This window comes from Rana temporaria, chromosome 4, assembly GCF_905171775.1.
Source record: "Rana temporaria chromosome 4, aRanTem1.1, whole genome shotgun sequence".
NCBI classification, from domain to species: domain Eukaryota; kingdom Metazoa; phylum Chordata; class Amphibia; order Anura; family Ranidae; genus Rana; species Rana temporaria.
In genome coordinates, this window is record NC_053492.1 from 24,752,551 (window position 1) to 24,770,007 (window position 17,457).

General features: G+C 44.1%; 1 protein-coding gene across 1 annotated transcript in view; it reads left to right on the top strand.

The window, feature by feature from the left end:
• The window catches only part of EXTL3 (exostosin like glycosyltransferase 3), a 166,219-nt gene extending 152,754 nt beyond the window's left edge, over positions 1 to 13,465 (top strand). Inside the window, exons 4-6 of the mRNA XM_040348131.1 lie at positions 1,349 to 1,493; positions 3,592 to 3,720; positions 12,015 to 13,465. Coding sequence (XP_040204065.1) covers positions 1,349 to 1,493; positions 3,592 to 3,720; positions 12,015 to 12,224 — 484 coding nt within the window. The 3' untranslated portion in view covers positions 12,225 to 13,465. The remainder of the gene's footprint in view (positions 1 to 1,348; positions 1,494 to 3,591; positions 3,721 to 12,014) is intronic.
• The last annotated feature ends 3,992 nt before the right edge of the window (positions 13,466 to 17,457 follow it).

The window sequence follows — 17,457 nt, forward strand, 5'->3', positions numbered from 1 at the left end:
ATTAGTAATTCACCCCCCCCCCCCCTCCCTCCACACCACTCCTGGCTACGGTGGAGTATATCTGCTCTGCCCTACACACTCCATTCCTTCTACTTAAATTGTGTGTTCTCCTACTGTGTCCTTCTATACCCCGGAAAAAAAAAATCGCACTTCATATCCTTCCTCGGCACTTTATATCCTCCTTCCCTGACCACAGCATATGTGGGAAGGGACGCCCGAACCCAAAAATTATGCGGTATACCACTTGCACCCCCAGCACCATTTTTTCCCACCATTCAGGTCATGTCAGTGGGGTGTTGCTACTTATACTGCCTACAATTACTTTGGGACTTACTGTGCAAAGATCTTCTTTCCGCAGTCGGACTGCCAAGCAGCACGCATAAAAAAAAAAAGAAGCTGTGCTTCTGGGGCAGGGGCGGGACCAGGGCCTGATTTTCTGCACGCCCCGGCTCCTTACAGGGATTTGAGATGGCCTGCAGACCCGCATGCGGTCTACCTAAAGATCTTACCTGATCCTAATGCTGTGGTATGTGTCTGGTCACCAGGGGAACCAGTAGAGACGCGCTGAAAATCAGCACACAGACATCCCAGGACAATGGACCAATTAGTGAGACTGTCCCAGGGCTGTTGGTAAGTATGCTATTGACGGGCAGCGTGGGGCTCAAGGGGCAACTTCTCTGGGTTCCACAACGATTGGGCCCTGGGCAGCTGTCCCTTTTGCTTCGCGTTACAGACGGCCCTAGACATGATGATGTGACTTCCTTGTGCATGTGCAGAAGGGACATCAAGGCCTGGCCAATCAAGCAGCCAAACAGACTGAACCGGGAAAGACTGCTGTTGTATTTGGTACCACAGCCAGATTCTACCAGAACATGTATGTATACTGTAGTTAACCAATCATTTGTTTTAAAATTTGAGTAAACCGAAATCTGGTTGGTTACTACCCTTTTCATGACTTTATACTGTGTAGACCAGGGTTCCATGGATCCCTAGGGTTGCCCCAGAGGTTGCTTAGGGGTTCCTTGAGCAATGAGCAATTTCTGCCTCTCAGATAAGTTCCTACTGAGACCATTGATCTTTTTAGCTACCTGTGAGGGGATAATCCCTCCCAATGACCCCAAGTGTAAGGAGCATTCTTCCCACTGACCATCACACTATCATGAGTTGTAGATATAGGAATTTTTAGTAGGGGTTCCCTGAGACCAGAGAGTGATGTCAAGGGTTCCTCGGTGTTGGAAAGGTTGAGAGAGGCTGATGTAGACAGATTGTTGTGTTTTAGCAGCGGGGTGTTCTCTACAGTGATTGAAGATGTACATTACAGTCTTTTCCTCCTTTTTTTGTATTGCAGTGTGTGGAGGGAAGCCCGGGACCGCATTGTTGGCTTTCCTGGACGTTATCATGCCTGGGACATCCCTCACCAGTCCTGGCTCTACAACTCCAACTATTCCTGTGAGCTGTCCATGGTGCTGACAGGAGCTGCCTTCTTCCACAAGGTAAAAACTATGCATAGCTCTGTATCCTCCTCTCTCTGTATAAGGAAAACTGCAGCTTGCGCTCGTTAAAAACAATTGATTTTATCCCCCTCACCCCCAGGGATCTCCTGTCACTAGAATCACAGCTATTAGAAGTTAAGTCACGACAGAGGGACAGATTTTTATGTCGCTGAAAAGGGCAGCATTGCATTTCTAAGGGTGGATTTACTTGGACAGTAAGCGGTGATCGGTGCGTGGGGCAGTTACAAGCACCAATCGCCTCTGTATAGTTTCAATAAAGCCGCCCCCCCCCCTGCGGCTTCCAGCTGCTTTAGTGAAATCTATACAGGGTGATAGGCGCTTGTAACTCCCCCCACACACTGATTACCACTGACTGTCCAGGTATCGGGAGAAGCATCAGAGCATTTGCCCCGAGTACTTGTACTCGGGCAAATGCTCCGATGCTTCTCCCGATACCTGGACAGTCAGCGGTGATCGGTGTGTGGGGCAGTTACAAGCACCAATCACCGCTGTATAGTTTCAAAAAGCCGTTCCCCCACCCCCTCCACCCCCTGCGGCTTTCAGCTGCTTTTAGTGAAATCTATACAGGGTTATAGGTGCTTGTAACTCCCCCACACACTGATCACTGCTGACTGCCCCCCCCCCCCCCTCCGTTCTGGCGTTCCCCCCCCCCCCCCGTTCTGGCGTCCCCCCCCCCCCCCGTTCTGGCGTCCCCCCCCCCCTCCGTTCTGGCGTCCCCGTCCCCCCTCCGTTCTGGCGTCCCCGTCCCCCCTCCGTTCTGGCGTCCCCCCCCTCCGTTCTGGCCCCCCCCTCCGTTCTGGCGTCCCCCCCCCCCCTCCGTTCTGGCGTCCCCCCCCCCTCCGTTCTGGCGTCCCCCCCCCTCCGTTCTGGCGTTCCCCCCCCTCCGTTCTGGCGTCCCCCCCTCCGTTCTGGCGTTCCCCCCCCCCCCTCCGTTCTGGCGTTCCCCCCCCCCCCTCCGTTCTGGCGTTCCCCCCCTCCGTTCTGGCGTTCCCCCCCTCCGTTCTGGCGTCCCCCCCCCCCCCCGCCCTCCGTTCTGGCGTCCCCCCCCCCCGCCCTCCGTTCTGGCGTCCCCCCCTCGCCCTCCGTTCTGGCGTCCCCCCCTCGCCCTCCGTTCTGGCGTCCCCCCCCCTCCGTTCTGGCGTCCCCCCCCCTCCGTTCTGGCACCCCCCCTTTCTTTGCCTCCCCCCCTCCCGCCCTTTCTTTGCCTCCCCCCCTCCCGCCCTTTCTTTGCCTCCCCCCTCCCACCCTTTCTTTAGGCTCATGATACCAATTGGCAAGAGATCAAGTGAGTGATAGGCTAACAAAAGATCATGTGAATCTGTTTAGGCTCATGATTGGATTGGATTGGAATAAATGCTTATAGAGCGCCGAATGCGAGTTGTGAAACTCGCGTCTAAGCGCTTACCAACAAGCTGGGGGTATCCAGTACCCAGGAGCAAAAAGAAGAAACTAGGACATCTAAGTAAAAGAGGGGAACAGACAAGAAATAAACATAAACATAAAAAGAAGGGAGGGGAGGGGGGGGTGGGTTGTAGGGCACAAAAAGCCTATCCCTACTCCCTGACAATGGACCGCAGCCTGGGATTAAGGCAGCGTCCTGCTAAGGGCTTGGAAGGCCAAGTGTCTATCCGTAGGCTTGTGAAAAATGATGATGATTAGCAGGAGATCACGTGACTTTGTGTAGGTCCATGATGGTAGTTGACAAGAGATCACGTGACTTTGTTCAGGATCATGATGGCAATTAACAAGTACCGTATTTATCGGCATATAACACGCACAGGCATATAACACGCACCCTAACTTTAAAAGGGACGTTTCAGGAAAAAAACTTCCACGGCCCCTGCGTATAACACGCAGGCACAGTTTACCCTCTATTTTCAGGGTAAAAAAGTGAGTGTTATACGCCAATAAATACAGTATTCACTCATCTTCCATGCACTGTAGATTGGTAGATGATATCAGAGGTGAATAGGAATCTGCTTACATCAAAGAGCACCCGTTCTATTCTGTGTAGCACAGCTGAATAGAAATCCTAGTAAAGCGTACATTTATATGGTGTTGTGTTTTCTCTCCCCAGTATTATGCCTATTTATACTCCTACGTGATGCCGCAGGCGATCCGGGACATGGTGGATGAGTATATTAACTGCGAGGATATCGCCATGAACTTCCTGGTCTCCCACATCACCCGTAAACCTCCCATCAAGGTGAGTCCGCCATCGCTCCTGCTTGCACGCTTATAAGTCAGCTATTTCTAGGAAGTGAACTGTGCTTGGCCTCTTTAGAGGTCCCTGAAGTCCTTCTGTACTTTTGTAATCGACTTAAGGAGTGGATGCCGGGCCCCTGTCCAGATATGGGCTGGGAATAATGGGCAGACGTTGTTTCTTCCTTGGATATTTATCCTCACACACTCCCCATCATTTAAAACCATGAGCCATGAGAGCAGCAATATAATATGCACAGGGGCCACAGACTGCTGCATCATTACTTTACCTAATGAGGAAGTGAACTACCATCCCCAATGCCAGGCTTTTTAATATAAACTTTTGCTTTTCCACTTTACTAAGGCCTGGTTTATGCCAGCTCTGTTGGACTGCATTGGTTAGTGTTGGACAATGCAAGAAGCCTTGGTTTGTAGAGGGTCTGTTCTCATATTTTATCGCAGTGCATTACAACGTTGCTGCAGCACTTTCCTTTGCTTCTTGCTCATAGACGGGAAGAGAAAATTAGCTGCCAAGAAGAAGAGAATTTTTTGGGCTAGGCTACTGAAGAATCATTAAATAGTGCCACATCCCTTGATATATGCATAATATGGAAACAAGATTTGTGGGACTTTAACCACTTGCTTACTGGGCACATATACCCCCTTCCTGCCCAGGCAATTTTTCAGCTATCGGCACTGCGTCGCTTTAACTGACAATTGCGCGGTTCTGCGACGTGGCTTCCAAACAAAATTGACCTTTTTTCCCACAATTAGAGCTTTGTTTTGGTGGTATTTGATCATCTCTGCGGTTTTTATTTTTTTGCGCTATAAACAAAAAATAGCGACAGTTTTGAAAAAAACAAAATGTTTTACTTTTTGCTATAATATCACAAATTTTTTTTTTCAGTTTAGGCCGATACGTATCTTCTACATATTAAAAATCGCAATAAGCGTATAGTGATTGGTTTGCGCAAAAGTTATAGCGTCTACAAAATAGGGGACAGAATTATGATTTTTTTTTTCATTTTTTTTTTTTTACTAGTAATGGCTGCGATTTGCGTTTTTTTTTTTAATATATTGGGACTGCTACATTATGGCTGACACATCGGATACTTTTGACACATTTTTGGGACCATTCACATTTATACAGTGATTAGTGCTATAAATATGCACTGATTACTGTATAAATGACTGGCAGGGAAAGGGGTTAACACTAGGGGGCGAGGAAGGGGGTTAAATATGTTCCCTAATAATGATTCTTACTGTGGGGGGAGGGGACTGACTTGGGGAGGTGACTATTCATAAGGGACACAGCATCAGTCTCCTCTCCCTGACAGGACGTGGATCTCTGTGTTTACACAGAGATCCACGTCCTTGTCTGGGTAACGGCAGATCGCGGGTGCCTGGCGGACATCTCGGCCGCCAGGCACGCGCATAGGCACCTCAGTGACGCAGCGGGCACGCCCGCATGCCCCCCGGTGGCCGGAGGAGCCGAGGATGTCGATAGACGTCCTCCCGGCATTGTAGAGCCACCTTGTGGCTGTCATTTTACAGTGGCCGGGGCTCCAAGCGGTTAAAGGCACAAGAAAAAACAAAAATATAGAAAAATATAAATTTGATACGTTAAAGCGACGGTTCCGCGGCCAATCGTGTTTTCTTTTTTTTTTGTGCATTTAATGGGTTTTTACATTACAAAGTAACACTCACTGCTTTGGTGTCTTCAAATATCCCCTGTCCTTTTTCAAGAAAAAGAAGAACTTTCAAAATCCGTTCTAGGCAGTTTCCATTTTGCTTGTGGGCATTGTGAAGCCCACAAGCAATGATTTCCTGGAAGCGGTGAATGCTCATCTTCCAGCATTCACCGCTCTTTCTCGCACATGTGCAGTGTTTGCGGCAAGAAGCGCCGTAAACTTCCTGGTTGCCATCACAACGGGCGGTGCCATTGAAAGTTCACGCCCCGTTGTGATGGTATTCACAACAATACGCGTCACTTCTTATGTGAAATCTCGAGAGATTTCGCAGGACGGCGTTCCGCATTGTCTCTTGGGAAGCATGACACTATGCTCCCAGGAGACAATGCGGCGAGCTCCTAGATGACATCGCAGCGCCGTGGAAAGGAGTAGGAACGCCTACTCCCGCAGGAGGGAAAACCCGGAAGTCTCAGTTAAATAAGCGATCTTGCGGTATTTACACTTGATTTTTTTTTTAATGTGGCTATTGAACTTGTTGGTAGTGTTATGCATGTGATGGGATATAGTTGTTTTTTTGAAGGGAACTCCACTTTAATTTTTGGAATGAATACATAAGATAACATTCAAATATTGGATAATTGAACTATACAAACAAAGGTGCATATCTGATTAGTCTCTACATGTTTTACCATTTGGTGGCTTCTTCAGGAGAACTTTACTATCAGGCGCAATATATATTTGATCACTAAAATGAAAAAATACATATTTGAAAATGAAACTCAGAAATTAAAGAAACAAAATGCAAAACAATTTTATAGTCTTCCAGATTGTGCAGAAGCAAAATACAAAAGAAAATACAAAATACATTCAGTTCATTTTCAAATGTGTATTTTTTCATTTTAGTGGTCATATATATTGTGCCTAATATCAAAGTTCTCCTGAAGAAGCCACCAAATGGTGAAACATGTAGAGGCTAATCAGATGTGCACCTTTTGTATGTATATTTCAATGATCCAATATTTGAATGTTATCTTATGTATTCATTCCAAAAGTTTAACTTATTACATTTATATTTTTGTTTTTTCTTGCGCCTTTAAAGTCCCACAAATCTTGTTTCCTTATTGGCTGCTAAGGTTTGTCTTTACCTTGACAAATGTAGTCAAGTGGTGTGTAAGGTCACTGGGTTTTCCAGCCACTGCGTGAGAGGTGATAGATGGCAGCAGGCCATACAGAGCTGCTGATTGGATGAAGTCTCTTTGGGATGATCTTCTGGAAGGCACAGTGTTCTGGCATCTCTGGTGCAGAATATGCTAGGAGGAGCCAGAGCTCTGGTGTAGAGTGGTGCTGGGGAGGGTAAAGCAGAGGAATCTGAGTCACTGCTGACAGATGGGAGCTGAGCTTTTGAGCAGGGCTGTGGAGTCGGAGTCGAGGAGTCGGAGTCGGGGGAAATTTTGGGTACCTGGAGTCGGAGTCGGCAAACAATGCACCGACTCCTACTAAATTTCGATTGGAATAAAAAAAAAAAAAAAGCAAGTTTAAATGTCCCAATTCACAAAAAGTTATAATTAATGACTTCTCTACTGTAAGAATAAAGACCAATGCATGCAGTGCCTCACGTAACCGCAAAACGAACACGTTAAGTGACCGTGAAGAAGCATGCTTTTCATGTGCTTCACTATATGGCACGCAACGCACAATTAGGAGCTGCAATACTTATACTTTCCATAGTGTTGTGTTCTGCTTTTACAGGGAACGCATGTTAGAGAACCAGTAAGTGTCCAAATAAAAAAATTCCAACAGGAGTTTTATAAAGCACTAAAAGCACTTGAAAAGTATGATCGCTCATCAAAACTTACTGTTGAAGAAGCCATCCTTGTTTATCCAGAGATCGTTAGTGATGTGGCCAGAATAGTTACTGCAATGCCACCCACCCAAGTCAGTGTCGAAAGATTATTTTCAGCCCTAAAAATAATAAAGTCTGACTTAAGAGCCTCTATGAAAGAGGATCTGGCAGAGGCAATTCTCTTCCTTAGAACTCTACATTGAATTGATTTGCATTTGCTAAGCCTAGAACTACATTTCAAGATTAATATAAACCATTTCTAGGTTTTACAGATTTTGTTTTTGGTTCATTATAGATAAGCTTTGTTTTTGTTCTAAAACAACCAAATAATGTGGTTTGTATTTTTGAACTGGTAAAGATCCTGTTCCTGATGTTTATGCCTGCTGCTACTATCCAGTCACTTGATTGTTTTCATTGTGTTTGTCTTTTGCTTAAACTGTGCAATACAGTAGACTGTTGGCTTCCCAGCCAGTAGTCCTGTGGTAGGTTGCGTTTCTTTCACTCAAGGAATGTATAAAATACATTCGCATATTAATACAGAGGAGTCGGAGTCGGGGAGTCGGAAGTACATAAAACTGAGGAGTCGGAACCGGAACATTTATCTACCGACTCCACAGCCCTGCTTTTGAGTCACTCCTAGGAGAGAGGAAATTTCCAGTCATCACTGGAAAATTAAGCAGGGTGGGCTGAGCTGATTAGTCACTGCTGGAAGTTGGAGCAGGTGAAGTTGACATGCTAAAGTCGGCTCTGATACACAGCACAGTACTGTCCTGAAGGTGGTGGGACATGATTTTCTGCTGCTGCAGTTTCTCTTTCACTTAGTCCCCATCCTGTGACTTGACAGTGAAACAAGAAATAGAAACATCATCTCATCTCTCCATCTCCCTGCTGTCTCCTCCTATGGGAATGCTGCTTACACTGCAGAACACCCGACTGGCCCTTGTGCTGCTTTTCACTTATTTTGTCTGAGCGCTGTTATACAAAAAGCTAATACCTAGCCAAAATTGGGTACTTTCTCTACTTACATTAAACTAAAACACAATGAATAATGCATTAATGGTTAATTTGGACCTTTTATATCTACTTGTAGTTTGTAGAATTATGAAGTAAAGAATCGATTGCCATATTTATTTGGTTACCTACTTGAAGACTAAAAAAGTTTTAATGCTATTCCCATGGAGCGCTGCCTTTGTGTGTTTTTTGTATCCTGCTAGCCATTTTTCCAGTGGTTGGTAGCTGCACTGGGAATCAGCCTGCAAGGAGGAGATCAGCTAAAAGTAGTTGGATCTGTATGTGCGTTATAATTAATCGAAATTAGTTGATTAATCGATTAAAAAAAAAAAAGATTAATCGAACAGAAAAATTTTGATCAGTAACAGCCCTAAATTTTATCCTTGGTATTTTGCTAATATGAACGAAATGCATTAACATAAACAGTATTCACAAACCTATTTATTATACTTTATGCTGAAACAATTATTATATTAAGATACTGGAAGTTTTCAGATACAGTAGTTCATATATTATAGAATGGATTCAGTAGATTTCCAATATATAATATTTTTGCATTGGAGAGAATATATAGAGGCAATGTATACTTTTTTATTTTTCTATTCTGCAATAAGTGATCACATGACCTCTGTTCTGAGCTGTATAAGGGGCTCAGGGAGTTTGGGGTAGAGACTTCTGATGATTGGTGGGCAAGTCAGCAGAAGCTCGAATGAAGCAGACGGTCTACTGTAATACACTTTAAAGGAACACTAAAGGTTAGTTTTTTATTAGATCAATTGATTGCTGTAAGCTAGAGCATTTAAATATCACTTACCTCGTTTTTTATTTTTGACCTCCAAAATACAGTAATCCAGGTTTGAAAATGCCATTTCCTGTCTCTCCCCTTCTTGCTTTCCACCAGCATCTGAGCCGTTTTGCATGGTGGAAAGCAGAATGTGCTCACCCCCTTCCTATGACTACAGCCCTGCGTGAAGATGCTCTCTTATCCCTCACAGGCATGGAGGCTAAGCCTAATGGGAACTGTAGTTCCCATTAGGCCGTGATGTAGCAAGAATGAATGCGCACCGCAAACCAGGAAGTCAGTGAGAATAATGATTCAGGAGTGCTGGAGGTGAATAAAACAGCTCGATTTCAACAGGTATCAAACTAGTTATAATGCAAAACATTACTTTTTACTTTATCAGCTACTGATCAGGAAGGAATTTTTTCCCCTGCTGTAGCAAATTGGATCATGCTCTGCTGGGGTTTTTTGCCTTCCTCTGGATCAACTGTGGGTATGGAGTTGGGTGTATAGGATTTTACTGTGTTTTTTATTTTGTTTTTTTATTTTTTGTGGTTGAACTGGATGGACTTGTGTCTTTTTTCAACCTGACTAACTATGTAACTATGTAACTATGTAACTATGTCACTTTAATTTAAGAGGAATTTTTTTTTTGTTTTTTCAACCCCTTTAAGGAGTTGTGCAGGGGGTGTGTCGGCAGGAGGCAGAAAAACAGCAGCACATTAATTTTCCCAGTAAAAAGCTGTGCAGGGGATGTGTCGGCAGGAGGCAGAGAAACTGCAGCACACTGATTTTTCACCGTAAAGACCTGTGCAGGGGATGTGTCGGCAGGAGGCAGAGAAACTGCAGCACACTGATTTTTCACAGTAAAGACCTGTGCAGAGGGTGTGTCAGCTGGAGGCAGAGAAACGGCGGTACACTGATCTTCCCAGTAAAGAGCTGTGCAGAGGGTATGTCGGCAGGCGGCAGAGAAACAGTAGCACATTAATTTTCCCAGTAAAGAGCTGTGCAGAGGGTGTGTCAGCTGGAGGCAGAGAAACGGCGGTGCACTGATCTTCCCAGTAAAGACCTGTGCAGAGGGTGTGTCAGCTGGAGGCAGAGAAACAGCGGTACACTGATCTTCCCAGTAAAGAGCTGTGCAGAGGGTGTGTCAGCTGGAGGCAGAGAAACAGCGGTACACTGATCTTCCCAGTAAAGAGCTGTGCATGGGGTGACAGCAGGAGGAAGAGAAATGGCAGCACATTCATTTTCCCAGTAAAGAGCTGTGCATGGGGTGACAGCAAGAGGAAGAGAAACCCATAGAGCAGCGGTTTATTTTGCGCTGCACATGTTACCACCACTGTAGAAGAAATATTCAAATGAGAGAGAAGTACCTTCAGAAATCTTTGTGTAGGCAGGGAGGGCCGTCTATAATATTGATTGGACATTTTCTTGGTCCCCCAACATACAATTTTGCTCTTCAACTGCTCTGCGGCATGCAATAGATAGCAGCTAGACTCAAAATCTGTTTACTGCAGCAGATCAGGCAGCAATTGCGATTGGTGACCGGAGGTTACAGCATATCGTTACCACTCACTGATTAGTTGCTAAAGGTTACATCACATCATTTTTGCCTGTTGATTGGTTGCTAGAAGTTAACTGCACATCATTAACGCTCACCGAGGGGAGATTGGGATGAGTGGCAGTGCTGGGGGGAGGGTGTAATCGTGGGTGGGGGGGGGGGTGAGTGAATATGCTGGTGGGGTGATGGGATCAGTGACACTTGCTGTCACCTGTCAGTCATTGTCCTCTCAGTTTTCCCTGCCTAAATGCGAGGGGAGGGGATGAGAGAGATGGAGAGGGGGGTCCCTCCTGTGCTCTCCTGTGCCATTTTTCAGGTAGGTGTGTGTTTGTGATGCCCAGCACCTTCGATGCCAGCAGTAGGACTTTTAAGGCTCTGAGAGGCATCGGGGATGCTGCGTCTGCTGCTACTTGCTTCTTCAGGGGTAAGGGAAGCAGGGGGGGTCTTCTACCTCCCAAGCTTTTGGTTCTAGCTGAGTGTGCTGCTCTCCTTCCCTGCAGCCTCTGTCTCTGGGGCTGCCCGCTTGCCATGTTGAGATGATATGCGGAGCAGGGCGATATCATCCTGCCCCCACCCCGAGGGTGCACCGATGTCTGCACTGGATTTGGCTCCGTGGGATCTGAGGTCTAGGCCCCGCTCCTGTCGCTACCGGACCGGGACTCTCCATGACGAGGGTCAGCTGCTTTGAGTCCAACAGTGACTGGGCCCGGGGCAGGTGCCCACTTTGCCCCGCAATAAAGACAGTCCTGTATATGTAGCCATCGTACAGAGGCACAAGTGTTCTGATAAGTCAGAAGGCAAGTCTGTGGCTCATTCAAGATGGATGTTTTATATAAACTTGTGAGCAGAAAACATCTCATTAATTCGCCTTGGATCACATATATTCAAATACTTTTATCATTTTGGAACATTTCTTTAATTAAATTTTTTCTCTCCCCTTGGCCTTCTCAGGCTGCATATCTATATGTTGAGTGATATTTTTGGTTTATTGATTATATAATATCTATGAATCTTATTGCTATCATTATCTTCTGTTATGCAATACAAATCTATTGTATCAAATTACATTTCTGTCTTTTGATAAAACAATAAAATATTTGAAACAAAAAGAATCACAGATGTATAGGGTGTAAAGTCACTGATGACTAAAGTCTTACCCACAAGTTCTCCTGTATCTTCAATAACTAGCGAAACTACTTATGTTATTGGCCTAACTAGTTCAGCTAATGGCTGCTACGGCAAAGTCATTGTAGTGAACAGGGGTGGCGGCTGCACCTTGCTGCTGAGAGCCGCAGCAGGAATCTCGGATTCCTGGCGCTACTATTTGCATGTAGCCTAAATCCGTTGGTTTGAACTCGATCTTCTCCTTTTACATTGTTTATAAGCCTTTTCTGTCTTTTCCCCTACACAGGTTACATCTCGCTGGACCTTCCGTTGCCCAGGCTGTCCCCAGGCGCTCTCCCACGACGACTCGCACTTCCACGAGCGACACAAGTGCATCAACTTCTTTGTCAAAGTGTATGGATACATGCCCCTTCTCTACACCCAGTTCAGGGTGGACTCTGTTCTCTTCAAGACTCGGCTTCCTCATGACAAAACAAAATGTTTCAAATTTATATAAAAAAAACCCACCCATGCCTGACACACTGGAATTCCATCAGTAAGGTCTTCTGATGTCCCGCTACCCAGACGTTGCCTCAAGTATTCTCTCCAGTCTTAATAAAAAGATGAACTTCATTATAGGAAAATCTGTATTATAGAAGACTTCTGTACAAAAAATTCTGACTCCCGTGGATTATTTTTTATTTTTTCCCTTTTAACTGGCCAAGGGGATTTTTTTTTTTTAAATGACCATACAAATATTTTACATTTGTGTGGAGACACTTTTACCTGCTTTATGAGACATACGTTGACTCAATGTAGACCTTTTGGTTTGGTGGGATCTGACACGTGTATAAACCGTTTATACCACACAACTGAAGACCACATATGGTCATCTTTAACTGCGACAGCATCGTCAAATGAATTCTGTAAAGTTTATTTTTTTTAATTGACCATCCAAAGACTTGGAAACAGTCGTATGGTAGATATATTGTTCTTTTTAAAGGAGCTAAAGGTTGGAGAATTTATCTCGTAATGATCATGACGCACAAAGCTGCCAATGGAAACTTTAGGCCGACCTACCCGCCTGCTCCCTACCCTCTCCCCTCCCCACCCTGCCAAGTTATACGACGTACGAATAAAGCACAGAAGCGCACCATGTCTTTATTGGTTTCACGTTTGTACATTAATAAATCTCTGTACAGATCGATGAGTTTAGAATGATGTGTTTAGTCATTGGACTGGTGTTGGCGGGTGACGATGTGGTACCTGTTTACAGTCATAGACTTTATTAATAAAATATAACAAGATCTTCTTTTGGAATTTTGAAGAAAATTAACAGAATTGAATCTACTGGTCTCAAAAGGCAAAGATGAAATGTTTATAAAGAGTATAGACCATCAATCCACTTTATAGGATTAGTGATGTAGTCTAAACCTGTGGTAAAAAAATGAAATTCTTTTTTTTTTTTTTTTTAAATATGGTCAACACAAAAACGTTGAATAAAAAATGTTGATTATCAGTGAATATTTGTTTCCATGGCAAAAATGTAAGTTACTAAATACTCCAACAACCTTTGATCCTAAAGTAGAGCATTGGCTAGACTATGGGAGATATTTAGATTTTAAATAAGTTATAAAATAGGCTCCAAGTGACCCCCGTAACCGCAAGCACTGTAAAGCAATTCATCCTCAGTTTTTTATTTTTTAACTCAATACATTTTTTTATTGAAATACAATGAAAGCGTTACAGTAACATAAAGTCTTAATGATGCATCGTGTGATTAAATTGTATAACAATTTGTGTGAACTTAATATGTATTGCTCGATCAATAGAATACTTCATCCTCAAAGTTCACAAGAGAAACAGTAAAGTTACATACTTAACTGCTTTGTCCAATGGTTTTGCTACCATAGATATGTTGGTTTGCTACGACATTTACTGCATATCTAAATACTAGAACAAAAGTATATGCTCTTGCAAGCTTACCAGTTCTTAAAGGCAATTCCTCCTCCTTGATCCTGCCAGTAACACACTTCCTGTCCTAGGGTAATAAAACACTCTCTGTATTGTATCAATAGAGGTGCAACACTGCCCCCCACCTATAACCTATTTTTCTTGGCTCCCTTGCATAGGGTGGAGGTTTTTCTAGTTTTTCTGATAACACTGCCATTTTCGTTTTGTACACGGGACATTACAAGGACGCTGGATTTCCAATAGAATAAAAAATAACTTCTGTTCTTGCAGAATTTGTACTTGGATATGGAGGCTGCATTATTTTTATTTTCAGGCTAAGGACTGTTGAAGAGGAATTCCAGATATGCATATTTTATACATTGGTCCATCTGGGCCATACTTGACCGATGTCCTTGGAAGCTGGAAATCGCTGTATAGCCACTTAAGACTGTAATATGTACCGCATTGCACAAAGGTGAGTACACCCCTCATATTCTTGTAATTATTTTCTTCTATCTTTTCATGTGACAACACTGAAGAAATGACACTTTGCTACAATGTATAGTAGTGAGTGTACAGCTTGTATAACAGTGTAAATTTGTTGTCCCCTCAAAATAACAACACACAGCCAATAATGTCTAAACCGCTGGCAACAAAAGTGTTCAAATTTGGCCCAAAGTGTGAATATTTTGTGCAGCCACCATTATTTTACAGCGATACCTTAACCCTCTTGGGCATGGAGTTCACCAGAGCTTCACAGGTTGCCACTGTAGTTCTCTTCCACTCCTCCATGACGACAACATGGAACTGGTGGATGTTAGAGACCTCCACCTTCCATTTGAGGAGCCCCACAGATGCTCAATAGGGTTTAGGTCTGGAGACACGCTTGGCCAGTCCATCACCTTTTACCCACAGCTTCTTTAGTAAGGCAGTGTTGTCTTGGAGGTGTGTTTGGGGTCGTTATGTTGGAATACTGCCCTGCGCCCAGTCTACAAAGGGAGGGGGATCATGCTCTCTTTAGTATGTCACAGTACATGTTGGCATTTATGGTTCCCTCAATGAACTGTAGCTCCCCAGTGCCGGCAGCACTCATGCAGCCCCAGACCATGACACTCCCACCACCATGCTTAATTGTAGGCAAGACACTCTTACCTTTGTACTCCTTACCTGGTTGGCGCCACTCACGCCTGACACCATCTGAACCAAATAAGTTTATCTTGGTCTCATCAGACCACACAGCATAGTTCCAGTAATCCATGCCCTTAGTCTGCTTGTCTTTAGCAAACTGTTTGCAGGCTTTCTTGTGGATCAGCTTTAGAAGAGGCTTCTTTCTGGGGTAACATATGCGCATCAGGACCCTTCGGGGTAAGACCGTGCTATATTAAGATACCTCTCAACTCCACTTCCATCAAGACCAATTTGATGCGGCGTATGGTCTGAGCACTGACAGGCTGACCCCCCCACCCCTTCAACTTCTTCAGAAATGCTGGCAGCAGTTATGTCTATTTCCCAAAGACAACCTCTGGATATGACGCTGAGCACATGACCTCAACTTCTTTTTCTGAGTGGAACCTGTCCTGTTATATCGCTGTATTGTCTTGGCCACCGTGCTGCAGCTCAGTTTCAGGGTCTTGGCAATCTTCTTATAGCCTAAACCATCTTTATGTAGAGCAACAATTCTTTTTTTTCAGATCCTCAGAATTCTTTGCCATGATGTGGCATGTTGAACTTCCAGTGACCAGTATGAGAGAGTGAAAGTGATAACCAAATACCAAATTTACCACACCTGCTCACCATTTACACCTGAGACCTTGTAACACTAACGAGTCACATGACACCAGGGAGGGAAAATGGCTAATTGAGCCCACTTTAGAGATTTTCACTTAGGGGTGTACTCACTGTTGTTGCCAGCGGTTTAGACATGAATGGCTGTATGTTGAGTTATTTTGAGGGGACAGCAAATTTACAATGTTATACAAGCTGTACACTCACTACACAACATTGTAGCAAAGTGTGTCACATGAAAAGATATAATAAAATATTTACAAGTAGCCCAGTATTTTTTATTTTTCTCTTTCTCATAAAAGCGATCTAAGCGACTCTAGCACTAGACCTCCTCTGTAACTCTAAACTGGTAACCTGTAAACATGTTTAAAATGTCTCCTATGCAGATTTTTATCGTAGATTGTTGCCATTCCAGGAGCAGGCCTAAATAAAAAAAGCGTGACATTTTGGGTTTCTTATCTACTCGACGTACCATCATCTTTTATATTTTACCAAAAATTTGGTTATGCAATGGGTATAAAAAGTCCACACACCCCTGTTAAAATGGCAGGTTTCTGTGATGTGAAAAAAATGACAGATAAATAATTTCAGAACCCTTTCCACCTTTAATGTGACCTATAAACTGTAAAACGCAATTGAAAAACAAACTGAAATCTATTGTGTGGGAAGTAAAAATAAAATAACGTGGTTGCATAAGTGTGGACACCCACTTATAACTGGGGATGTAGCTGTGTTCAGAATTAGGCAGTCCCATTCAAATTCATGTTAAAGCGGTAGTAAAGTCGCAGCTGTTTTTTTTTTCATACCAGTAAAGCAAAAGCCATAATGAGTTAGTATGCACCCCATACTAGCGCATTATGAAATGCTTACCTTGGAACGAGGTTAGGGGAACTTACCTGGTCCACGCCGAGGGAGATGTCATCTTTCCTCGGCGTGTCTTCCAGGTATCGCCGCTCCAGCGCTGTGATTGGCATGCGCGCGGGAGACTTCTGTCCGGCTGCTGCCAGGCCTTTAGCCGAAGATCCCTGCTGCGCATGCGCCGCTGCAGTCAGCGGCGCATTGCGAGGGGAATATCTCCTAAGCCGTACAGGTTTAGGAGATATTCTTTATACTTACAGGTAAGTCTTATTATAGGCTTACCTGTAAGTAAAAGTGGTAATACAGAGTATACTACCACTTTAAATAAAAGTCAGTACACACCTGCCATCGGTTTAAAGTGCCTCTGATTAACCCCAAATAAAGTAGAGCTGTTCTAGTAGGTCTTTCATGACATTTTCTTAGTTGCATCCTACAGCAAAAGTCATCTGCAGAGAGCTTCCAAAGCATCAGAGGGATCTCTTTGTTAAAAGGTATTAGTCAGGAGAAGGGTACAAAAGAATTTCCAAGCATTAGATATACCATGGAACACAGTCATCAAGTGGAGAAAATATGGCACAACAGTGACATTACCAAGAACAGGACGTCCCTCCAAAATTTATGAAAATACTATGAAGAAAACTGGTCAGAGAGGCTGCCAAGAGGCCTACAGCAACAATAAAGGAGCTGCAGGAATATCTGGCAAGTGCTGGCTGTGTGGTACATGTGACAAAAATCTCCCATATTCTTCATATGTCTGGCCTATGGGGTAGAGTGGCAAGACAAAAGCCTTTTTATTACGAAGAAAAACATCCAAGCCCAGCTAAGTTTTGCAAAAACACATGTGAAGTCTCCTAAAAGCATGTGGGAAAATGTGTTATGGTCTGATAAAACCAAGGTTGAATTTTTTGGCCATAATTCCAAAAAATATGTTTGGCGCAAAAACACTGCACGTCACCAAGAGACCACCATACCCACTGTGAAGCATGGTGGTGGCAGCATCATGCTTTTGGGGCTGTTTTTCTTCAGCTGGAGCAGGGGCCTTAGTCAAGATAGAGGGAATTATGAACAGTTCCAAATACCAGTCAATATTGGCACAAAACCTTCAGGCTTCTGCTAGAAAGCTAAACATGAAGAGGAACTTTTCATCTTTCAGC